At 41.4% G+C, this 26,041-nt stretch overlaps 1 protein-coding gene across 1 annotated transcript; it reads left to right on the top strand.

Moving 5' to 3' along the window:
* The first annotated feature begins 315 nt into the window (after window positions 1-315).
* Window positions 316-25,950, top strand: CGAS (cyclic GMP-AMP synthase). The gene is made up of 5 exons (XM_069598938.1): window positions 316-1,119; window positions 7,013-7,232; window positions 13,119-13,361; window positions 21,275-21,377; window positions 23,278-25,950. The coding sequence occupies exons 1-5, from the start codon at window positions 502-504 to the stop codon at window positions 23,627-23,629; spliced, it is 1,536 nt and encodes a 511-aa protein (XP_069455039.1). The 5' UTR covers window positions 316-501; the 3' UTR covers window positions 23,630-25,950.
* The last annotated feature ends 91 nt before the right edge of the window (window positions 25,951-26,041 follow it).

Genomic DNA, 26,041 nt, shown 5'->3' with positions numbered 1-26,041 from the left:
ATTATTCAATCCAATTATTATTCAATATTCAATCTATATGATTCCACCTAGTAAAAAAAAATCTGTTTACTATTAATAAGAAAATCCTTCACTTATACTTGCATTTAGAAAGTTGCTCCGTCAAGTTCAATGTGTGAGATAGTTTTTCCCAAATGTTCTTAGGCGATACGCCATTAAACGCCTCTCGCTTTCAGAGCTCTTTTGCGCTTTCCTCGGTTCGGTTCTGCCTAGTTCCCAAGCCACAAGGCAGCGCTCGACGCAAGGAAATCCAGCGGACACCTGGGCGCGCGCGCGCTCGCGCGGCCCCGCGCTTCTGAGGCGGGGACGTGCCTCCGCGTGACCGCCCCGCCCCGCCAGGTTTTCCGCGCGTGCGCCTCACCGCGTTCGCTCAGTTCCCGCCACATTTTTAAGTTTCATTTCTTACCGCGACTGCCGGTTCCTCCTCCCGCGCGGCCTGTTCCCCGAGCTGGTCTCCCTCAGAGAAACAAGAGAACGCCAGCCATGGCCCCACCGCGGGGAAAGGCGACGCGGAGAGCTTCGGAAACCGCCTCCGGGGTCTCGGCGCCGGCTGTGGAGGGCGGGGCGTCCGCGGCGCCCAGCGAGCCCGCGGCTGTCCCCGAGGCCGCCCGGCCCCGCGCGCGCAGGTGCGGTCCCGCTGGGGCGTCGGGCTCCCGGAGGGAGAAGAGCCGCCTGGATCCTCGGGAGAAGCCGCAGGTGCGCGCGCGGGCGGCCCGCGCCGAGGACCAGGCGGAGGGCCTGGCGGCTCCGACCGCGGACGCAGAGCCTCCCGCGGTCCCCGGGCACCCCTTGCCCAGGGCTACCGCTCGCAGCCGGGCGACCCCGAGCTCCGCTCGGGCGCGGAGACCCCAGTCCGGGCCCCCGGAAGGCCCCGGCCCGTGGGCCCCCGCTCCGCATCTCGGGCGAAGGGAGGAGGCGCCCGGTGCCTGGAAGCCCCGGGCCGTGCTGGAGAAGTTGAAGCTGAGCCGTCAGGCGATATCCATGGCGGCGGAGGTGGTGAACAGGTTGGTGGACCACCTGCTGCGGCGGCTGAACAGTTGCGAGTCGGAGTTCAAAGGCGTCGACCTGCTCCGCACCGGGAGCTACTACGAGCGCGTGAAGGTGAGCCGCCGGGTGCCTCCTCCGCGCCCCTCACTTCGCTTCGGAAGTAATGCTTGAGTGAGTGGTCTGTGACACCTGATAAAACGCTGATTTGTTTTGCCTTTCCATCTAGATTGTAAACTGCACCGTCAGAGAATGTTTTACATCATTTTGAACCCTATATGGCTGCTCATTGTTATTGGTCACAACTTGGAACCCTATATGGCTGCTTATTTTATTGGTGTGGGCTCAGTGCTATTTGAAGTTCATTGTTGAAGCTGAAACTCCAATATTTTGACCACCTGGAAGAGCTGACTCATTTGAAAAGACCTTGATGCTGGGAAAGATTGAAAGCTGGAGAAGGGGATGACAGAGGATGAGATGGTTGGATGGCATCACCGACTCAATGGGCATGAGTTTGAGTAAACTCCGGGAGTTGATGATGGACAGGGAGGCCTGGCGTGCTGCAGTCCATGGGGTCGCAAAGAGTCGGACATGACTGAGTGACTGAGCTGAACAGTGCTATTTGAGCTTCCCGGGTTAGCACAGTGGTCAAGAATCGCCTGCCAATGTGGGACACCTGAATTCGATCTCTGTATGGCGAAGATGCCCTGGAGTAGTAGTTGTTCTGTCACTAAGTCGTGTTTGTCTGACTCTTTGCCACACCATGGACTGCAGCGCACCAGGCTTCCCCGTCCTTCACCATCTCTGGGAGTCTGTTCAAACTCCTGTCCATTGACTGTGTGATGCCATGGAACCATCTCATCCTCTGTCTCTCCCTTCTCCCCCTGCCCTCAATCTTTCCCATCATCAGAGTCTTTTCTAATGAGTCAGCTCTTCCAGGTGGCCAAAGTGTTGGAGCTTCAGCTTTAGCATCAGTCCTTCTAATGAATATTCAGGGTTGATTTACTTTAGGATTGACTAGTTTGATTTCTTTGCTGTCCAAAGGACTCTGAAGAGTCTTCTCCAGCACCACAGTTTGAAAGCATCAGTTCTTCACAGGTCCAACCTTCTTTTAGGTCCATCTCTCACATCCATACATGGCTACTGGGAAAAGCATAGCTTTGACTAGATGGACTTTTTTTGGCAAAGTGATGTTTCTGCTTTTTAATACACTGTCTAGGTTGGTCATAGCTTTTCTTCCAAGGAGCAAGTATCTTTTAATTTCATGGCTGCAGTCACTGTCCACAGTGATTTTGGAGCCCAGGAAAATAAAATCTGCCACAGTTTCTGTATATTCTCCTTCTATTTGCCATGAAGTGATGGGACTGGATGCCATCATCTTAGTTTTCTTAATGGTGAATTTTAAGCCAGCTTTTTACTTTGCTTTCAGCTTCATGAAGAGGCTCTTTAGTTCCTCTTCATTTTCTGCCATTAGGTGGTATCATCTGCCAGATGGTGATATCTGCATATCTGAAAGTGAAAGTGAAGTCACTAAGTTGTGTCCAACTCGTTGTGACCCCATAGACTGTAGCCTATCAGTCTCCTCAGTCCATGGAATTTTCCAGGCAAGAGTACTGGAGGTTATTGATATTTCTCCCTGCAATCTTGATTCCAGCTTGAGTTTCATCCAGCCTGTCATCTGCATGATGTACTCTTCATAGAAGTTAATTAAGTAGAGTGACAATATACAGCCTTGACTTACTCGTTTCTTAGTTTGGAACCAGTCCGTTGTTCCATGTTCGGTTCTAACTGTTGCTTCTTGACCTGCATACAGATTTCTCAGGAGGTAGGTAAGGTGGTCTGGTATTCCCATCTCTTAAAGAATTTTCCACAATTTGTTGTGATCCACACAGTCAAAGGCTTTAGCATAATCAGTGAAGCAGAAGTAGATGTATTTCTGGAATTCTCTTGCTTTATCTGTGGTCCAGCAGATGTTGGCAATTTGATCTCTGGTTCCTCTGCTTTTTCTAAATCCAGCTTGTACATCTGGAAGCTCTTGGTTCACTTACTGTTGAAGCCTAACTTGAAGGATCTTGAGCATTACTTTGCTAGCGTGTGAAATGGGTGCAATTGTGTGGTAGTTTGAACATTCTTTGGCATTGTCCTTCTTTGGAATTGAAATGAAAACTGATCTTTTCCAGGCCTGTGTCCATTGCTGAGTTTTCCAAATTTGCTGCCAGTTTGAGTGCAGCACTTAAAACGGCATCATCTTGAAGGATTTTAAATAGCTCAGCTGGAATTCCATCATCTCCACTAGCTTTTTTTGCAGTAATGCCTCCTTAGGCCCACTTGACTTCACTCTCCAAGATGTCTGGCTCTGGTTAGTGACCACACCATCGTGGTTATCCGAGTCATTAAGACTTTTTTTTTTGTACCGTTCTTCTGGAGTAGCAAATGGCAACCCACTCCAGTATTCTTGCCTGGAAAATTCCAAGGACTGAGGAGTCTGGCAGGACAGACCACTTGGTCCCAACAGGTTGAACAGGACGGAGCAGGAACGCATGCAGGATATTTATCACAGGAAGATGTAGTGTATGTACCTGGTTTTGGATTTTAAATGCTTTTAGCACTGAAGACCTCTCATAATTTCATCTAAAGCTACTTGAAAGCCAAGTGAGCAAAACTTATATCAACTATCTGTCTAGAGCATGATTCTTATTACATAAATATCAAACTGTTCAGTTCTATGGATGGTTCAAAGGAAAAGAGAAAGTTATTAGTTAGAACTCAAGGACAATTAAGACCTTTACAGAGCAGTGTCCAATCAGAATCACTGTCCTTTTTATTTTTTAAAAACTTTATTTTATATTGGAGTATAGTTGATTATCAGTGTTGTGATAGTTTCAGGAGTACAGCAAAATGATTCATTTATACATATACATGTATCCTTTTTCAAATTCTTTTCCCATTTAGATTGTTATATTGAGCAGAGTTCCTTGTTATCCATTCACAAGTCTCCTTTTTAAAATCAAGCTGATGAAAAGAAACCCAATGAAATTTGTTTTATCTAAAACATATATTGATTTTAAAAAATTGATTATAAAAGGTCTTCATGTTCATTTTAGAGTTGACCCAGTGCCTGCCCTCCAGTAGTAGACCATGGCACAGCAGTACGAACCCTCCATACTTCTGTCCTCAGCCTCTCCCATATTTGCCAGTGTTCTGTGTTGATGTCCCTGGAAAATTCAGAAAAGCACATAAAAGAACAATATTATTGCTTTTTATTTTATTCACTGTTATTTTGGTGTATTTTTTAGTTTATGCATGCACTTGAATTTCAAAATGGGATTCCAAACTTTGTGACCTGATACCATTACTTTGAGAAGTAAAAGACACTTCTCATTAACCTTTCACTTGGATTCATGTTGATGCATTTCCATTCATGTATGTAATATCAAATTCTGGGTGAAAATATGGAAATTTTCTTGTAGAAATTCTCTGTGGGATTACCAGTTCATATGTTGTTTTTTTCAATCCCCAGCACCTCACCTCAACCCCCATCTAAGCCAGCATCTTTCACCTGAACTTTTGCCTTTCTGATCTCCTTAGTTACCTTCTTGTATTATCTTCTCCACAGATGCCAGAGTAAATTTTCAAAAATAGAAAGCTAAAACCTGCATTCTCAATGAACATGGTGGAGTAAATCTGAACTCCTTTCTGGGATCTACATGTCCTCGCAGAATCTGGGCCCTGGCCTCCTCTTCAGCTTTGTTTCATGTCATCTTCCTCTTGTCCACATGAACCTATTTTTTGCTCATTGAGCTAAAATTTTAAATGTTAAAATTTTGACAATTCCAAGTTTGAGGAAGCAACTGAAACTCCCTTATGTTGATGATGGGAGGATAAATTGGTACTTCTTTTGAAAACTAAAAATTTTTCTAAAGTTAAAGGTTTGCCTGTCCTATGGTCCAGCAGTCCCATTCCTGGGTGTATAACCAATAGAAATGAGTGCCCATGGCCACCCAAAGACATATGTAAGAATGCTCAGAATAACTATAATAATTAAACTCAGAACTATTTGTAGTAAAAATTGGAAACAATATTCAACAACAGAATACATAAATCTATTTTGGTATATTCCATTAATTCAATGGAATACTATAAAGAATGAGAAAGAACTGCCACTATAGATACAGTGATATGGATGAATCTCACAAACAATGATGAATGAAAGAAGTCAGATGTAAAGAGTTCCTACTATATGATTTAGTTTATATGATGTTCCCAAACAGGCAAACCTAACATTTGCTGTTAGAAGTCAGGGTCGTGTCTACTCTTGATGGAGGTTTCTGATCAGAAGTGGGACTGCTGCTGGGCATGGCGGTAGAATGTAGAATTTAGAATGTCCACAAGGCTCATTGTCCTTACCGAGATTCAGCCATTTTTCTTGAATAAATCCTCCTTGGATTGTTGCAGGTCATTTGGTTAATTTACAGAGACCTGAAAAAGCTGAATTTGACCATTTCTGGAGGAGTGGATTTTCAGAGGCTTGTACTTCATTCCCACGGATGGCACTTCAAGTGTTTGTTTTACCCTTGTAGTATCTCCAAGTCAGCTTGGGCTACCATAACAAAATATCATAGACTGAGAGGCTTAAACAATAGACATTTATTTTCTCACAATTCTGGAGGTTGGAAGTCCATGATTAGGGTGCCAGAATGGCTAGGTTCTGGTGAGGGCTCTCAGCCTGCTTTGCAGATCTTGGCCCTGTATCCTCACCGTGTTCCTCAGCACGTGTACAGAGGGACATGACTGATCTCACTTCTTCCAGTCCTGTCAACTAAGACCCTCCCCTTTATGATCTCATTTAACCTTCATTAATTCCTAAAAGCCCTGACATTGAGGGCTAGGGCTTCAGTATATGAGTTTGGAGAGGATATAGTCCACACACCGCCTGGTACATCTCAATGTGGACTAGCCACATTGATGTGGGAGGCAAAAAACATAGGGCCACCAGATAATTGTGTTCAATAAGACAGTCCAGTACCCGTATTTGAAGCTTACCGTTAATGAGTGAAAGACTTGTGCATTTAAAATATTTATTTTTTATTTATTTTGGCTCCATGAGGTCTCCGTTGCAGCACGTGGGATCTTACGCGGTGGCTCGTGGGCTTCTCTGGAGTTGTGGTGCACAGACTAGAGTGCACAGGCTCCGTAGGTGCAGGTCTTGGGCCCAGCTGCCCCACAGCGTGTGCAGTCTTAATTCCCTGACAAGGATTGAACCCATGTGCCCTGCATTGCAAGGCAGATTCTTAACCACTGGGGAAGTCCCTGCATTTTTAATATAAGAAAGTAATCACTGATTATAATTGCTATCATTATTATTGCGGTGATGAAGAAGATTCTTTGATGCTCTTTATATATATGATGATATTTATTTTTTATCCATGCTGTGCAGCTTTTGATATTTTCGTTCCCCCACAAGGGACTGAACATGTGCCCTTGGCAGCAAAAACTTGGAGTCCTAACCACAGGACTTCCAGGAAATACCATGAAGCTTTTAAAATGGTGTGGTTCAAAGACACTAATTAATTAGTGTGTGACTTGGAGCTAATACTCAGTTTGGATGACAGCTATAAGGCGAGGGCCCTTCATCAACTAGCCAGGAGGTAACTACACACACTTTTGAGACCAGACAGGAGGGTGGCTCAGTGTGTAGCTTGTGACATAAAAGGTAGCATCTTAAAGGTCTTTAATTTTATCAAGCTTTGAACTCAGGGAAAAAACTGGTACAGATTTTAAACCTTGAATAGTATTTTAAATTGTTTTTAAAAATGAGTATAAATGAGTATAGAACCTGCAAGTGAAACCAATAATATTCTCCCAGCTCTACTAGTCTCAGTGGGTATAAATATTAGGATTCTTGCTTTACACAGTATGATTTTAAGTGGAAATTTCATGAGAAAGATTGTAGTGGGTTGGAAAATATTCACAAGCAAACACAATCAGTGCTATTTTTCCTGTTTCTTAGATTTCTGCTCCTAATGAATTTGATGTTATGTTCAAACTGGAGGTTCCCCGAATTCAGCTGGAAGAATATGACAACAGTAGTGCTCATTACTTTGTGAAATTCAAAAGAAATCCCAAAGGAAGTCCTCTGGATCAGTTCTTAGAAGGGGGAATCTTATCGGCTTCTAAGATGCTGTCCAGGTTTAGGAAAATCATTAAGGAAGAAATTAAAAATATTGAAGGTAAGATCTTTGACTTTTGATTCTTTAAGGTGTAATCATACCTACTAATTTCTTCTCCTAATCTTTTTTGATTTCCCTGCAGCAGACTGTTGACTGCACGCATGCCAAGTCATTTCAGTCGTGTCCAACTCTTTGAGACCCTACGGAAACTGTAGCCCACCAGGCTCCTCTGTCCATGGGATTCTGCAGGCAAGAATACTGGAGTAGGTTGCCATGCCCTCCACCAGCGGATCTTCCTGACTCAGGGATTGAACCCATGTCTCTTAGGTCTTCTGCATTGGCAGGCGGGTTCTTTACCACTAGCACCACCTGGGAAGCCCAGACTGCCTTCTAGAAACAAGCTTTTGCTCTTCATTTTAGTCTACTACATTTTCTTGGTATTCATCCTAAATGTTGATTGGCTCTATTTTGTTTGTTTTTTGTTTTTTTAGCTGTACCATGTGGCCCTGCAGAATCTTAGTTCCCTGATCAGGGGATTGAACCTGGGCTCCTGGTGGTGAAAGCACAGAGTCCTAGCCACAGGACTACCAGAGAATTTCAAGTTGGCTCTATTTTGATCTTCACTGAATATTTGCTGAGAAGCTGCCCACACCCTTGGGTGTAGGTGGTTGAGTAAAATCAATGGGACTTCCCTCCTGAATTTGCAAAAACAAATTACAGTGTGTGCTTTGAAGGGAATGAACTGGGAGACGTGGTAGCAGTTGGGATAGAGTGGGTGGTGGAGTAAAGCCCTGTGGCAGAAAAGAGCTTGATAAGCTCGAGGAGCAAAAAGAGGGCCGTATGGACAAGGGGAGGAGTGACATGAAATGAAGTAAAAGTGGCTATGGGCCAGATTCTAGGAGGACTTGTGGATCCTGGAAAGGAGTTCAGATTTTATGCCGTGTTCCATTGAGAATTCAGGTCTTAATTAGAAGGTAATTGATTCCCTTGTGGCTCAGCTGGTAAAGAATCTGCCTGCAATGTGGGAGACCTGGGTTCATCCCTGGGTTGGGAAGAACCTCTAGAGAAGGGAAGGGCTACCCACTCTAGTATTCTGGCCTAGAGAATTCCATGGACTGCAAGGTCCATGGGGTCACAAAGAGCTGGACACAACTGAGTGGCTTTTGTTCATTAATGATTGATTGGCTTCATACTTTTAAAAATTTGCTCTGACTTCTGTGAAGAAGATAGTTTAAGAAGGCAGTTGGGAGTTTGGCTTTGGATAAGTTAGAGAATCCTATGGTGAAAAAGTATTGTAAAGTGAGAGGGTTCAGGAATGCTGGGGGCATGGCCTGGGGGCAGTATTAAGCAGAGTGGTAAGAAGAGGATCTCATTAGGGGCTGGAGAGAAGAGAGGGAGCAAAAGGAGACTATGCATGTTCTGTAGGAGTCATCAGTGTTTACAGCGCACTAACATCCAGATCATGTTTGGACTTGGTTTGGTTTGTTTTGTGGGGATTGTTGGTAAGTTTGACTCAGAAGTTTCAGTGGAGTCCTCAGCACATGAGAGAGAAAGGTCGGGATGCTGTAGAGATAGCATCATGGTAACTCTGTAGAAAAGTGTTGGCTGCAAAGGAAGTGGAAGGATGGATAAGTGGGGAGGCAGCATAGATGCAGGGTCAACGGAGAGTGTCCTTTAGGATGAGAGACACTGGATCCTCTTTGTGTGAAGTCAGGAATGATCTGGTAGGAGGGGAGGCCACCGATGGGAGAGGAAGTGATGGAAGGAATGAGGTAAGAAGGAAGGGATCCAGAGACCATGTGTGGGGTGCCTCTGAATGGTGGATGGACACTCCTAGGGGGTGAAAGGACTAAAGGAGACGTAATGGGTAAGAAGGAGGTGGGTTTCTGGATTTAGTGACAAAGAAAATGAAGGTATGCAGTGGGATTTTCTCCTTGGAGATACGTCCTCTCTCCCGTTGTGGTCCTTTCTGAAAGTCTTATCTGGGAGGGGTCTTTCACTACTGCTTGTACACCCCGCCCCCCAAAGCCAGTATCTCTCCTCTAGAAGCCTTTCCCAAATTTCTGGCCAGTGGCCATCTCCAGTTGGGTGTCCCACATGTACCTAGAACTCAGTGTAGATGAAATGAAGTTCATCTCAATCCAGTCTTTCTTCCTTTAGCCAACTCTGTGTTGAACAGTAGACTCAGCGTCAACCATTTCCCAGGCCAGCGTCACAGGATGGCTTCCCCGACTCCTACCTTCTCCCTTACCTCACAGATTCAGTTTTACCTACCAGTTCAGTTCAGTTGCTCAGTCTTGTCCGACTCTTCGCAACCCCATGAATCGCAGCATGCCAGGCCTCCCTGCTCATCACCATCTCCTGGAGTTCACTCAGACTCACGTCCATTGAGTCAGTGATGCCATCCAGCCATCTCATCCTTGGTCGTCCCCTTCTCCTGCCCCCCATCCCTCCCAGCATCAGAGTCTTTTCCAATGAGTCAACTCTTCGCATGAGGTGGCCAAAGTACTGGAGGTTCAGCTTTAGCATCATTCCTTCCAAAGAAATCCCAAGGCTGATCTCCTTGCAGTCCGAGGGACTCTCAAGAGTCTTCTCCAACACCACAGTTCAAAAGCATCAATTCTTCAGCGCTCAGCTTTCTTCACAGTCCAACTCTCACATCCATACACGAGCACAGGAAAAACCATAGCCTTGACTAGATGGACCTTAGTCGGCAAAGTAATGTCTCTACTTTTGAATATACTATCTAGGTTGCTCATAACTTTTCTTCCAAGGAGTAAGCGTCTTTTAATTTCATGGCTGCAGTTACCATCTGCAGTGATTTTGGAGCCCCCCAAGATAAAGTCTGACACTGTTTCCAGTGTTTCCCCATCTATTTCCCATGAAGTGATGGGACCGGATGCCAGTTCTATTAATTTGAACCTCTTTATTGCTTTCACTTCTGCTACATGGGTCTTTTTAAAAAAATAAAAATTGTCTATAATCGAGGTGAACAACGTGATGTTTTGATACACATAATGAACTGACTAGCACGGTCAAGCTAATTAGCATCTTCTCCCAGAGTTGCCTTTTTTGTATGTGAAGTGAGAGTATCTGAAACCTACTCTCTTGGCACATTGCCCGTAAACAGTACAGTTGTATTAACAGTCACCACGCTGTACGTTAGATCTTACTCTCCCTACATAACTGCAACTCTGTACTCTTGTACGTCTTCCCATTTTCCCCACCTGCCCACCACTGGTAACCACTGTTCTACAGTCTGCTGCTATGTATTCGACTTTTTTAGATTCTTTGTATAAATGAGGTCATGCATTTTGCTTAGCACAATGACTTCCACTGCTGACCTGTACTTCCGCAGGAGACACTCAAACACAGTTCTGTCTCAGTCTCTGTGGGGTCTTTGGGTCCTGGTGTGCACAAGGTTTGTTTGAGCCCTCTGAGCATCTCTGGCAGGTATCGGGTTTGATTCTAAATGTAATTTTGCCCCTCCTTCCGTCTTGCTGGGGCTTCTTCCTGCCCTTGGACATGGGGTAGCTCTTTAAAGATGCTCCAGCGCTGCTCAGCCTCCGCATTGGGAGCGAGGCATCTTAGCCACTGGACCGCCAGGGCTGTCCCCGAGTGTCTTCTGAGTGTCCTCTGAGATAGAGGGGTCATGCTCAAACTTGGAAAACAGAGCTGAGTAACAGCTGACTTACCTGCTCCCACAAGCAGGGTTTCAATGCAGGCCTGACACACCCTGACACATGGGAAGCACTCAGATGGCCTGCCCAGGATGCTGAGACTGGATAGGAAGTTGGGGGGGGGGGCTCCTGTCTTGCCCTGCTCTGCCCCTTCCTTGGGTGGGGACCCCAGCAAGGCTGGTGGAGCTTTGTCTCCCAGGCTCTAGCTTCCTCTCCTTCTGTGTCACTGGCTGGGCAAGGGTCCATCCTCCCCAAAGGTTTGCTTCTATCTGGTTCACTCTGTTCCCTCTTCCTTTCTTTCCTTTCATACTTTCATCTTAATCCCTTTGAGACCTGAGGCCTCAAGCCTAGACCGTGTCAGCTCTCTTAAATGTTCAAGCTGGATTTAATAAAGGCAGAGGAACCAGAGATCAAATTGCCAACATCTGCTGGATAATTGAAAAAGCAAGAGAGTTCCAGAAAAACATCTGCTTTATTGACTATGCCAAAGCCTTTATTGTGTGGATCACAACAAATTGTGGAGAATTCTTAAAGAGATGGGAATACCAGACCAGCTGACTTGCCTCCTGGGAAATCTGTATGCAGGTCAAGAAGCAACAGTTAGAAATGGATATGGAACAACAGACTTGTTCCAGATTGGCAAAGGAGTAAGTCAAGGTTGTATATTGTCACCGTGCTTATTTAATTTATATGCAGAGTACATCATATGAAATGCTGGACTGGATGAAGTACAAGCTGGAATCAAGATTGCTGGGAGACATCAATAACCTCAGATATGCAGATGATACCACACTTATGGCAGAAAGCGAAGAACTAAAGAGCCTCTTGATGAAAGTGAAAGAGGAGAGTGAAAAAGTTGGCTTAAAACTCAACATTCAGATCATGGCATCTGGTCCTGTCACTTTATGGCAAAGAGATGGGTAAACAGTGGAAACAGTGACAGACTTTATTTTGGGGGGCTCCAAACTCACTGCAGATGGTGACTGCAGCCATGAAATTAAAAGACACTTGCTTCTTGGAAGAAAAGCTATGACCAACCTAGACAGCATATTAAAAAGCAGAGACATTACTTTGCCAACAATAATCCATCTAGTCAAAGCTATGGTTTTTCCAGTAGTCATGTATGGATGTGAGAGTTGGACTGTAAAGAAAGCTGAGCACCAAAGATGCTTTTGAACTGTGGTGGTGGAGAAGACTTGAGAGCCCCTTGGACAGCAGGGAGATCCAACCAGTCTATCCTAAAGGAAATCAGTCCTGATTGGAAGGACTGATACTAAAGCTGAAACTCTTAATATTTTGGCCACCTGATGCGAAGAAATGAGTCATTTGAAAAGACCCTGATGCTGGGAAAGATTGAAGGTGGGAGAAGGGGATGACAGAGGATGAGATGGTTGGATGGCATCACTGACTCCATGCACGTGAGTTTGAGTAAGCTCCGGGAGTTGGTGATGGACAGGAAAGCCTGGCATGCTGCAGTCAGTGGGGTCACAAAGAGTAGGACACGACTGAGTGAGTGAACTGAATGACTTCCACATTCATCCACATTGTTACAAATGGCAGGATTTTCTTCCTTGTTAAGGCTGAATAATATTCCATTGTCTGTATGTGCCACAGTCTCTTTACTTATTCATCTGTCAGTGGATTTTCTCCATACCTGGGCTATTGTGAATAATGCTACAGTGAATGACAGTTGATCCCTGTGCCTTAATGCTCACTGCCTCTCTGTATGACAGGCCTCTGCTCTCTGAGTTGGTCTGTTGCTGCGGTCTTTTTTTTTTTTTTAAATTTGGCTGCACCACATGGCTTGTAGGATCTTAGTTCCCAGACCAGGGTTTGAACCCCTACCCTTGGCAGCATCAGCTCGGAATCCCAACCATTGGGACTATTGCTAGGGACTTCCTGCTGAGGACTTCTAAATCACGTCTCTCCTCCGTGCTGGTCATCCTACCTCGTAGGCAGGCCTCCCTCCAACTGCCAAACAAATATTGAAATGAAAATTTAATCACAGCACTCCCAGATCCCACAGTCCTTGGGGGCTCTTCGTTTTATATATGAAACAGAATTTTCATGATACCCCCACTGCTTGAGGGGTATCAGTCAATACTGGTTAAATGAGTAAAACACTGCCTTGTGGGGTCATTTTCTTCTTTAGAACTAATTTTTGTCTTACAGTTAGTATTTACAGATCTCCAATTATAGTTATTTTTCCTGTGTTAGAGAAAAATGGATTGATAAGCCCTTTCTTCCTTATTATATCTTTAAACAGATACTGATGTCATTATGAAGAGGAAGAAAAGAGGGAGCCCTGCTGTAACACTTCTGATTAAAAAACCTAGAGAAATATCTGTGGATATCATCCTGGCTTTGGAATCAAGAAGCAGCTGGCCTGCTAGCACCCAGAAAGGCCTGCCCATCAATAACTGGCTTGGAGCAAAAGTTAAGAACAATCTAAAACGACAGCCATTTTACCTGGTACCCAAGCATGCAAAGGAAGGAAGTCTTTTCCAAGGTATCTTGATTATGAAGCTTTATGTAAAGATATCCATAGATAAAAGAGTCGTTAATGTTACATCCTAGGGCAGTGAAAGATCAACTGGTGCTGTTGGCGTTTCAAGAACCGTTGGGCTAAGATGGGAGTTTGGTGAGAGATGGAATTGCAAAGGGCATAATTTTAATAGTAATATCAAATACTCAGCTTTAAAATGTTTACTAGCCCACGTTTGAATGTTGTTTTTGTTTGTTTCTTGCTAGTAAAGAAAAGTAGTACTGGCCTTGCAATCTGACTGCCCTGGATTTAAATCCTGAGGCTTCTTCCCTCATTAGGTGTGTCATCTGGAGCTAGTTATTAAGCCCCTCTAAACCTGTTTTGGTCATCTGTGTATGTGGGTTAATCAAAACTACTTGAAAGGTTCTGGGAAGATAAAAATGAGGTGGTGCTTGCAGAATCCCTAGTTGAGTTAATAGCAGCTGTGTATTCCTGATGTTACCACCAGAGCCTCAGCTGTCACTCCAGCCTTGTTCCTCTCTTTCCTCTGTCTGCTTCCACTGCTCCCCATGCCGCTGGCAGAACTTCCTTGCAGCCTCAGCTGCAGTTCTGCCCACTGATTGGGTCTCCTCACCCGTGTACCCTGGTCTCCTGGGTCAGGACAGGTTTTCAGGTGGTGCTCTTGGGTAACATTCAAATTGTGAAGACTGGGCTGAGATAGTCTACAGGTGAAGCTGAATAATGGCGATATCTTCTGAGGTAGAAAAAAAATTCACCTATTATTTTCTTTTTCTCTCATAAATTATAAAGGACTTTTAGCACCTACTACTGCTGGACTCCAGGGAAATTGGAGGACAGATAACAAATGAAGTCAAGTTATCCGATAACAGATGAGATCAGATAACAAATGAACATATCCGAGAAATCGTCCATCATGCTTAGTTTGATGGATTGTTTTGTGGACACACATCATAACTTTATATTGCATATATGTAGGAGTCATTGTCTGTAAGAAAAGTTGTTTATAAGAAGGAATTACATGTATCATTATAATTTTATGAAAGAAATATAACTTCTGGAGAAGGGTGTACAGTTTCTACAAGGGCTATCCCAAGAAACCCTCATTGCATGTGATACAGAAGTCTCAACAGGACCCATACTGCTCTCTTTGTGGCCCTTGGCCAACTACCTTGGGGTTGACTGGGAGACTCATCAGCCTAGGGATGAGGAAGTATCCTTCAGTGGCCATGTGCTTATACAAAGGCCAGTGTGGTTGGATAGTTCCTCATATCCATGCCCAAGATAAAAGTGGAGGCGGTCAGGCACTCAGCTGACCTCTGCTCTGGTACCCTTGGCTGCTCTCCATCTCTCCTCATTTCAGATTATTCATATGTAGGCAAAACCCTGTGGCTATGTCTGTGTGTATGTGTGTATCTGAGTGGCTAAGAGGGGCAATGAAAATAACTTGTATTATCAATAGATAGGCATGTATTATACCTATTTTAGCTTTTTTCTTTTCAAATGTCTTATTACAAATTTCCTGGTCACAGGTATATTTTAAAATATATACTTTGTTTGATTTTTTATCAAAAATTTCAATCTTTTTTAAATAAAAATCTAATATGATTTTGATATTATCAAAAAATGAAAAAATTGATATTATCAAAATAATAATACAGGTGTTGTTACCAAGAATATAATAATTTTTTAAAAGTATAAACTTTATTTGCAGTTCTTTTTGTTAAGATAAAAAGACAGTCAAAATATTAAGTTTATTTTTTGACCTTAAGACTTGAGACATAGTTTTTATTACACTAAAATGTACAAACATTAAAATACAAATTCCTTCAAACTGATAATCATCCATAGTTGGCTTTATCTAACAAAAGAGATTGAACGTCAACTAAATAAAAATATCATCATGTATAAAATAAAACTAGAAGATATTTCTTTGCATTAAAGATCATTTTCAGAATGATACTTAATGAGCATGGCAAGGACTATACATTTCATCACATTTATCAATACCTCATGTCAAGGCATGTGTGCAATGAATGCTAAAATAGAAAAAAGTCAGTAAAGCTGTAGTGTTCTCAAATATCTAAATTGTCTATCTGCATTTTAAATTCATTTAAATGCAAAAAAGTTATTCATCAATTTCAGTTCTGATATTCCAGTCAATGAACATGAAAAGCTTTATTTAAAAAGAATAATCCATACACTGTTGATGGAAGTGTTAAATGGTACAACCACTTTGAGAAACAGTCTGGAAGTTTGTTTTTTTAATTTTTATTTTATTATTTATTCATTTTACTTTACAATATTGTATTGGTTTTGCCATACATCAACATGACTCCGCCACGGGTGTACCTGTGTTCCCAATCTTGAACCCCCCTCCCACCTCCCTCCCCAGAGGGACTGGCAGTTTCTTCTACAGTAAAACATATGTCTTCCGTAATCCAACATGAAGTCCATAACACATTTATACAAGAATATATGTAACAACCAAAATCTGTAAATAGCCCAGAAGTCTGTCAAAAGATAATGGATATAATATTTATAAACTAGAAGACTACTCAGCAACAGAAATCAGTGAACTGCTGATAAAAGAGGGTCTTAAAAACATTAAGACAGGTGAAAGAAAAGAGAAACAAAAGGTCCATACTGTATAAGCTCAATTATATTACGTTTGAGAACAGGCGAGATTTATCTATGGTTTTTTATTTTTAATTAGAACATTGGTTGCCTGAAGTGACTGGGGATTGATTAGGCTGGGGCACAAGAGAGCTTTCTGGAGTGATGATAACTTTTTAACTCCAGATATGGCTTAAATTACACAGGTGTAGTCATTTGTCAAAACTCATCAAATGCAATATTTAAGATTTGTGTGTTTCACTGTTTGCAAATCTTACCTTAAGTATCAAACACACAAAGATAAATACTGGCCTCTGAAATACCCAGGCTGAAATGTTTATGGGTAAAGTATTCTAGCTAATTCCACAACTTGTTTTAAAATAACATTTTTCTCTGGCATCCCTGGTAGTACAGTGGTTAAGAATCCACCTGCCAGTGCAGGGGACATGGGTTTGATCTCTGGTATGGGAAGATCCCACATGCCATGGGGCAGCTAAGCCCGGGCACCACGAGCTACTGAGCCTAAGCTCTAAGACCTAGAGCAGCAACTACTAAGCTCATGTTATGCAGCTACTGAAGCCTGGTGGGTTAAGCTAACCAACTCAGCATGCTTAACATTCATTTTCATTATTGTTTCTAATTTTAGACATTGGATTTTAAATGTTGATTTAGTTTTGTTTTTTAAATCTATAAAGCATTCATATGGTCCCAAAGTCAAAGCTACAGAAAAAAGTATTCTTAGGGAGACACAGCTTCCCTGTATGTTTCTTCTACCCTCTTCTCTCCTTTCCCTATTGGAAATCCATTAATTGTTTTGGGTTTACCTTTTGTTTTTAAAAAGTACAAGCATTTTGTGTGTGTGTGTATATATATATATGCATATATATATTTATTTATATACAACCCCCTTTTTAAGATGAGTACAGTTTTTCTATTTTTACTTAATAAGATATCTTGGCGATCATGCCATAGCTCTATATAGAGACAGCACTCATTCCTTTTTTTGTTTTTTAAAATACTTTCATGTATTTATTTTCTTTCGGCTGTGCTGGGTCTTCATTGTTCCTTAGCCTTTTCTCTAGTTGTGGCGAGCTGGGGGCCTCTCTCTAGTTGTGGTGCACAGATTCTCATTGCGGCAGCTTCTCGTGGTGCACGGGCTTCAGTGGTCGTGGCCCCCAGGCTCTAGGGCACAGGCTGTGTAGTTATGGTGCACGGGCTTAGTTTCTCCATGGCCTGTGAGATCTTCCCAGATCAGGGACCTAACCTGTGTCTCATGCCGATCCTCTGTTGCCAGGTGGATTCTTTATCACTGAGCCAACCCGGAAGCCCAGCAGTCATTTCTTTTTTTAACAAAATTTTTATATTCTTTTTAAAGGTTACTTTCTATTTAGAATTATTACAAAATATTAGCTGTATATTTCCTGTGTTGTATGATGATACATCCTTGTAGTCTTATCTTACGCCCAGTAGTTTGTCTTTCCCACTTCCCCACCCCTGTATTGCCCCCTCCACTGGTAACCACTCGTTTGTTCTCTTTTATCTGTGAATCTCATTGTTATTTTCACTAGTTTATTTTTTTAGGTTCCATGTATAAATCATGTCATATAGTGTTTTTGTCTTTCTCTGCATAATGCCCTTCAAGTCTATCCACGTTGCTGCAGATGGCAAAATTTCATTCTTTTTTTTAATGACTGAGTAGTAGTCCACTGTATATATACCACAGCTGCTTTATCCATTCATCTGTTGATGGACACTTGTGTTACTTTTATATCTTGGCAATTGTGAACGATGCGGCTGTGAACACTGAGGTATGTGTACCTTTTCAAAAACCTCACTAAGGGTTTTTTTGAGCACCCATTCCTTTTTACAGTCTTATTTTTGCAGTTTGTCAAGGAATAGTAAATCCATATCTAATTTTGCTAGTATTGCCAAAGTCACCTCCATACAGAATTTACCAATTTGCATTCCCAACAGCTGTGTGTAGGAGAGTGCCCATTTCACCCTCAACTTCATCAGCAGAACTCATTAAACTTTGGAATGTTTGCCAATAATTCAAAAAGGGAGAAATGATGCCTCAATGTCGTTATTTAAAATAAACTTTTAATTTTAGAATAGTGTAAGATTTGCCAAAAAAGTACAAAGATAGTATAGAGAGTTTCTATATACCACATAACCAATTTTCCATTTTAGCATCTTACATTAATATGACACACTTGTCACAATTAATGAACCAATATTAGTGTAGTCCTGTTACTCTGATTTCCTTGGTTTTTACCTGATGTCCTCTTTCTGTTCCAGGAGCCCATGTAGGACGCTACATTCCATTTAGTCGTCGTGTCTCCTTAGTTTCCTCTTGACTGTGACAGTTTCCCAGTCTTTCTTTGTTTTGATGACCTTGACAGTTTTGAAGAGTACCAGTCAGATATTCTGTGGGACAGCCCTCATTTGGCATGTGCCTTATGTTTTTCTTGTGATTAGATTGCAGTTCTGGGTTTGGGGGAGGACTGCAGAAGTGAAGTGCCGTTCTCAAAACATTGCATCAACGGTACATCGTGGTTCTGACTTAGCACTGCTGGTGTGGACCTTAATCTCCTGGCTCAGGGAGTGTTTGCCAGGATTCTTCCCTGTTAAGATCTTCTCTTTCCCCCTTTTCGTACTGTGCGTTTTGGAAGGAAGTCACTGTGCACAGCTCACACTTAAGCTCACCTCTTTAAGAGCAGAGTATTTACACAAATTATTCAGAATTCTTCTGCATGGGAGATTTATCTCCTCTCTAATCTGTTTACTTAAATCATATCAGTATGGACTCATGGGTATTTGTCTCATATTTTGGCCTATAATTCAATACTGCTTTCATTTTGTTGCCTAAATTGTTCTAGCTTTGGTCTTCAGGAGCTCTTGCAGTTGGCTCCTGTATCCTTTGGACATATGTCCCATAATTGTGGGGTTTTTTGTTTCTATTTTCAGCACTAACTCACTTTCTGGCACTACAAGATGCTCCAGCTCATCTTGTATAGTTCCTGCTTCAGTCCTAGAATCAGCCATTTCTCCAAGGAACTCTCTGGATCCTTTTATTGTAGAGTGTGTACTAGAACTGTAGAAGTGTGATCTAGGTGCTGTGTGTGTTCTGCTGCTAGAGTGTCATCCCTTTCAGCTGGAGGAGCAAGGAAATATTTGTATGTATACTATCCCCAGGATATGCACAGCTCACCACCTGTATCTGTATCAAGTGCTACATGAGTTCATGCTGATGTCTGTAACTGTAATCCATTACCACGTGGGTCATCCTGCCTTTCCTCCTTGCTATCTGTGACCTTTCCTTCCAACAGTGAGAAGCCTGGCTCCTACCATCTGCTACCCACCTAGCCCATCGTTCCTTGTTCAGTTCCCGCCCACACATATGGGCGCGTCAGAATTGCAAACCCATTCCCCCGTGTGCCTGGGGCACGTGTACTGTTCCTTTCACCTTCAGTCTTAGAGATTCCATTTCCAAAGCAACTTCAGTCAGCACCTTTTGCCCCTAGCCCCTTCAGGGAGGTTGCGTCATATGTTTGTGATACAGTTAGAGCCCCTTTGCACAGTCTGCATTCCTTCCTGAGATCCCTTGACCATCTAAATGACTTTTTAACAGTTTGTGTACGTTAAGTTTCACTCTTCATGCCATGACGTCCTATTGATTTTGACAAATGCATTGCATCATTATCTATAATTACATAATAGTTTCACTTCCCTGAAAAGTCCCTCTACTTACTCAACCTTCACCATTCCAAATCTCTGGCAACCACTGATCTGTTTACCATCTCTACAGAGTTTGCCTTTTCCAGAATGGCATGAATGGATTGTTTTAAATGGATTTATATAGCAGCAGTGAGCACACCTCTCTCTGTGCCACCTTTTCCATATATTTATTATCTGTATATTGTGTACATATTATATGCTTTATTCTGTCCCCCCAAAATCTTTGTCTGTCCATGGGCTATATACCATTATGTCATACATAATGTCACTTTATAAGTCTTGATATTTGCTTTCCCACTCTGTCCTTCTTCAAGAGTGTTTTAGATATTCTTGACTCTTTGTTATTTTTATAAAAATGTTGGTATTGTCAAGTTCCACAGTCATTTTTTTCTGGAGTTTTGATTGTGAGAGCATTGACTCTACAGATGAATTTGGGGAGACGTGATGTATTTATAATAATGAGTCTTTAATTCATGTGCAGCTGCACATCTCTGTTTATTTGGATTGCCTCTAATAGTTTTCAGTGAAGTTTTAGAATGTTCTTCACAGAAATTTTATATATCTTTTATCAGATTTACTCATAGGCAGTTGTAACATTATGAAAAGTTGTAAAACAGAAAAGTAGACTGAAGAATATATGGAACTCACACATACCTGTCATTCTGTTTCTTTTGTATTTTCTATATACACGATTATATCATCTATCAGTAATGATGGCTTTGTTTTTCTCTTTCCAGTGCTATCACCCTATTTTTCCTTCTCTTACTGTGCTTGCTACGATAGCTATTGCATGTCAAACAGAATGAGGATAGCAGCCTGCCTTCCTGTTTTCAAAGAAAAAGCTTCAACTTTTTATGTTAGATTATCATATTGCTATCATCAGATCAAGGTTCCATCTGCATTTAAATTACTGAAAGGTGTTTTAATGATGAATGAATATTAAATTTTATTGGCTGCATTTTCTGCTTCTGTTGAGTTGGTCATATGTTTCTCCCCTGTTCTGCTAATGAGACAGGTTGTGTTGATTGATTTTTAAAACGAAAAACCAATTCCTGGTATTAAAACTCAACAGTGATAGGATGGGTCAGAGCTATCCATGGTAAAACTTGGGGAGACGGGGGAAATCATTCTATTCTTATGTAAACTTCCAAAAAATAGGAAAAAAGGAAACGTACCCTGATTCATTTTGCATAAATACTAAAACTTTGCAAGGATAGTATAAAAGAATAAACAAAAAATTTCAATCAGTGCAAATTATTATAGAGACAAAACATCAGCAAACAGAATTTAGCAACACATAAAAACCAATAGATCTTACCATAGCTCACTATATTAAGCTCTGACTTCTTCCGCTAATTGTTCTCTATCTTGGCCCATTGTTTGCTTGGTCAAATCACTTGTTTTAATATGTAATCACATTATTTATCCGTTCACTTCTTTTGGTCTGTCTCCCCCTAGAAATTTTTCAGAATTATATTATAATGAAGGAAATCACTTAAATATTTGTTGTTTGTAAATTGATGTTTTTGGTAAAGTGCTTTTCTGTTTTTCTTTTGGATATTAAGAGGAAACATGGCGGCTGTCCTTCTCTCACATTGAAAAGGCCATTTTGAAAAATCACGGACAATCTAAAACATGCTGTGAAACTGATGGAGTAAAATGTTGCAGGTAAGCTCCTTATTTTGTAAATGACAGACATACCAATAGAATGCTTAGTTCTTTGCTGACTCTAGTTGAAACCTGAAGATTACCACTGCTGGGTTGAGTTCTGGGGGCAGCACATGGCTAGATTGACCAGGGGTATTGGAGTAAGCATGAAACCAAGGATGCCGGGTCCAAGGGACTAAGGAAAGAATGTTGTTAGAAGGCAATGCTGGGACCTCCCTGGTGGTCCAGTGGTTAAGACTTCAGCTTCCAAATGCAGAGGGTGTGGGTTCGATCCCTGGTCGGGAAGGTAAGATCCCATGTGCCCTGAGGCACAAAAACTAAAACAGAGAACAGAAGCAGCATTGTAACAAATTCGATAAAGACTAAAAATGGTCCACATTAAAAAAAATAATCTTAAATAAAAAGGGATTGCTGGGGAGCATAGACCTGAACCTGGATGCTGTGGACGTCTGAGAGGAGGAAAGAGTGGAGAGTGTGAATACTAGTCATGACTAGCCATGACAGTTGGGTTTGCCTTAATGTTCTGGTTGGTTCAAGGCAATGAATAATAATGTTGCACAATGGGAAGAGACCAAAGGATCACTCTTACTGGATTCTGGGGCTTGCTTTGAGATGGTTTAGCTATGAGGAAGGCTAGGGAATGACAAGCCAAGTTTGAAACAACACTAAGATGTTGGTAATTATTTTTCTTGATTAGCATACATACCATAAAGTACTGAGTTTTGAAAAGAATCATTCATTTCAGTTTTTAAAGTCAGGCTTTCCTGATAGCTCAGTTGGTAAAGAATCTGCTTGCAATGCAGGAGACCCCGGTTTGATCCCTGGGTCGGGAAGATCTGCTGGAGAAGGGACAGGCTTCCCACTCCGGTATTCTTGGACTTCCCTTGTGGCTCAGCTGGTAAAGAATCCGCATGCAATGTAGGAGACCTGGGTTCGATCCCTGGGTTGGGAAGATCCCCCGGGATGGGGAAAGGCTACCCACTCCAGTATTCTGGCCTAGAGAATTCCATGGACTGAATATAGTCCATAGAGTTGCAAAGAGTCAGACACGACTGAGTGACTGTCACTTTTACTTTCAAAGCTGAATAGAATAAGGATCACAAAAGTTAAAAGGTTAAAGCAAGGATACCCAAAGTGTGAGCACAGGGGGTCTTTAAGGCTTCACATGCAGGTTTTGAAGCAAGCATTAAGAAAAGTATATTGTTGATAAGGCTTAATAATTGTATAAACATCAAATTTTGTCAGCTACCAAAATAACTGAATGATTAATGTAAATCAAAATAAGACAATGATTTTATAAAAATTAAAACAGGATTTTTCTAAATACTAAGCTGGATGAATAATGTAAAATATCTGCTAGTTTTCATGTAGTTGAATTAATCCTAATAGAATAAAATACTTAAGCTATGAATGAGGAAGAAGGAAGGAGAAAATATGTTTTTGAAACTTTTAAAGTATGTATTTGAAAAAATAATTAGGTTTTAGAATGACTCTAATTATATTATTTATACATATCAGTGGGCTGCCCTAGTAGCTCAGCAGTAAAGAGTCCACTTGCAATGCAGGAGATGTGGGTTCAATCCCTGGATTGGGAACATCTCCTGGAGGAGGGCATGGCAACCCACTCCAGTATTCTTGCCTGGAGAATCTCATGGACAGAGGAGCCTGGTGGGCTACAGTAAATAGGGTCAGAAAGAGTCCTACAGGACTGAAGTGACTGAGCACATACGCACACATACATACCTTTATTGTTTTTTGTGTCTTTATAAAAAATGTATTATATATCTGTATTGTTTATTACATCTTTGTATGTTTTTCCTGTAAGATGCCTAAAGTTCTTTGTGGAATGAAAAAGGTTGTAAAGAAATAAAACTAAATGCTTCTCTTTTCTGTTCAACAGGAAAGAGTGTTTAAAGCTGATGAAATACCTTTTAGAACAACTGAAAAAAAAGTTTGGAAACCGAAGGGAACTGGATAAGTTCTGTTCTTATCATGTGAAGACTGCCTTCTTTCATGTCTGTACCCAGGACCCACATGACAGTCAGTGGCATTACAAAGACCTGGAGCTCTGCTTTGATAACTGTGTGACATACTTTCTTCAGTGTCTCAAGACAGAACACCTCGAGCACTATTTCATTCCTGATGTCAATCTCTTCTCTCGAGACAAAATTGACAAGCTAAGTAAAGAATTTCTGTCAAAGCAAATTGAATATGAGCAAAACAATGGATTTCCAGTTTTTGATGAATTTTGAAATTTTGCTTTTAAGAAGAATCCAAGAATTAGAGTGACTTTATAATAATTGAAATGTATCACACCAGTGATTGACTAAAATGAATATAATTATTCAGCCATCAGGTTGTCTTCATCAAGTCTAATCAATATAAAAGGATGGATTATCCTAGAAAAGAGATTATGTAATAGAAGCAAAGGAGTATTTAAGGGTCTCCCTTGTGGTCCAGTGGTTAAGAATCTACCTGCCAAAGCAGAGGACATGAGTTTGATCTTTGCTCTGAGAAGATCCCACATGTCCCGGGGCAACTCACCACGTGTCGCAACTACTGAGCTTGAGCTCTGGAGCCTGCAAGTCGCAACTGCTGAGCTCATGTGCTACAGTACCCGCTAGAGCCTGTGCTCCATAACAAGAGAAGTCACTACAGTGGAAGGTCCTCAAACTACTAGAGAATAGCTCTCATTCTCTGCAACTAGAGAAAGCCCTCATGCAACAACGAAGACCCAGCCATAAATAATAAGTAAAATATAAAATATAAAAGCTTCATCAGAGTGGGGTGAAAAGAAGGACGAAATACAGATCACCTCAATTAAATTCATCAAACACTTACTGAACAGCACTCCTCACCTAGCACAAATGTGTGGAAGGTGGCAAAAGACAGTGTTAGAAATGATCATTGCCTCTATGAACGGGTAGATTTTGTTGAACATATGGACATATTTGGAAGCAGGGTCCTGTCCTATGTGATAGGATAGGTAAGAAGGAAATGAAAAAATTGGTTCTGCATGTCTTGGGAAATTGATTATCTTTTATAGAAAAATATAGGATACTTTACTACATGGCTAAATATAAAACATAACTTATTTTCTTTTACTTTAAGTAATACTTTTATATGTATTTCTAAAAAAGCAATAATACACATATGGTACAAAACTCAGAGTATGAAAATGTTACCCTCTCTCTGTATTCGGGAAGCATTCAACTTGAGGGAGCTGCTGCTTGTTAACTTTTTTCTATTTATGTATTTTGCACATTTTCTTATTGGCTATTTTATAGTTTTCTCATCGTCATTTTATTTTGTTGTCATTCTCATGTAATGAATAACTTCTGTGTGGATTGTCTATATCATTTTTTGTGTCTCTTCGTGAGTGAGGTTTTAAAATTTACTTCTTGAACTTATCAGTCTTTATGCTTATGTGCAATTTTATGTATCTTGTTTAACAACCTAGTGTGTTTGAACATACTAATCATTGGACATTTGGAGAAGAGTTTCAGTGATAAATAAATAGAAAATCGAGCAAACAAAAAAATCCAAGCTTCTTTTAACTCCAGGAAAAATTGTATGCAAGAAAAGAAAATTAATCATAGTCTAGTTTGAGAAAATTGCTTAGCTGTATTTATGAAGTCAAAGTAATATTATAACTATTGGCTGTTAATTGTATCAGAATTATGATTAGTTATATGGAGAACATAGGTTAACAGTCTGAGTGCTTATGTGTAACAATGATGGTGGAGTTGGGCTACATTGGTTTTCTACTGCTGCGTTAAACTTACCGTGAAATTAGTGGCTGAAACAATACATATTTATGATCTCACCATTTCTCTGGGACAGGATTCTGGAATGGTTCTGCAGAACACCTCACAAGACTTCAATCATGATGTAAGTGGGGGTTGCAGTCTTATCTGAGGCTTGCCCAGAGAATTCAGTTTCTTACAGTTGTAAGACTGAAGACTTCAGTTTCTTGCTGACTGTTGGCCAGAGATTGTCCTCAGCTGCTAGAAACTGCCTTCAGTTCCCTGCCATGTGAACCAGCCAGCATTGGCAGCCCTCAGCATGTCAGCAGTTCACTGCTGGCAAGGGAGGGAAAAACTCCAGCAAGAGGGTGTAACAGTCTTATTTCACCTAACAGTGAACACGTAATCATGTGTATCTCATAACCTTTACCACATAATTGGTTGAAAGCAAGTCACTATTTCCACTCATATTCAAGGGGAGGGGAATCACTGAAGAGTGTTATGTCAGTTTAAACAACCGTATAGTTGGGGGGAAGACAGTTCCCCTAGACCAGTCCTGACACCAGTTGCAGCTTGAGGAGGTTCTCCAAATCATTCTTAGGTTTGATAAGTCACTGGAAGATAGAACTCAACTGAAACCAGTATATTCATGATTACAGTTTATTGCAGGGTAAAGATACAGGTTTAAATTAGCCAAGGGAAAATGTCCACGAGGGTACCAAACACTGAGGTTCTGTTCTTTTTTCCCTGGGAAGTCATGGGTATGTTTTTTATCTTGTCATTCATGAATATCAATAAACACAAATACTGCTAAGCAGGGAAGCTCACCTAAGTTGAGAGTTTTTATTGGACCTCAGTGATTGTCTTAATGAAATGCTATGTTTTCAGTTTTGTTATCAGTTATCCTAGCTTTTGGGC

Source organism: Ovis canadensis, chromosome 8, assembly GCF_042477335.2.
Source record: "Ovis canadensis isolate MfBH-ARS-UI-01 breed Bighorn chromosome 8, ARS-UI_OviCan_v2, whole genome shotgun sequence".
In the NCBI taxonomy this organism is placed as follows: Eukaryota; Metazoa; Chordata; class Mammalia; order Artiodactyla; family Bovidae; genus Ovis; species Ovis canadensis.
The sequence above is the reverse complement of the archived record's forward strand: the minus strand, read 5'-3'. Positions and strand labels throughout refer to the sequence as shown.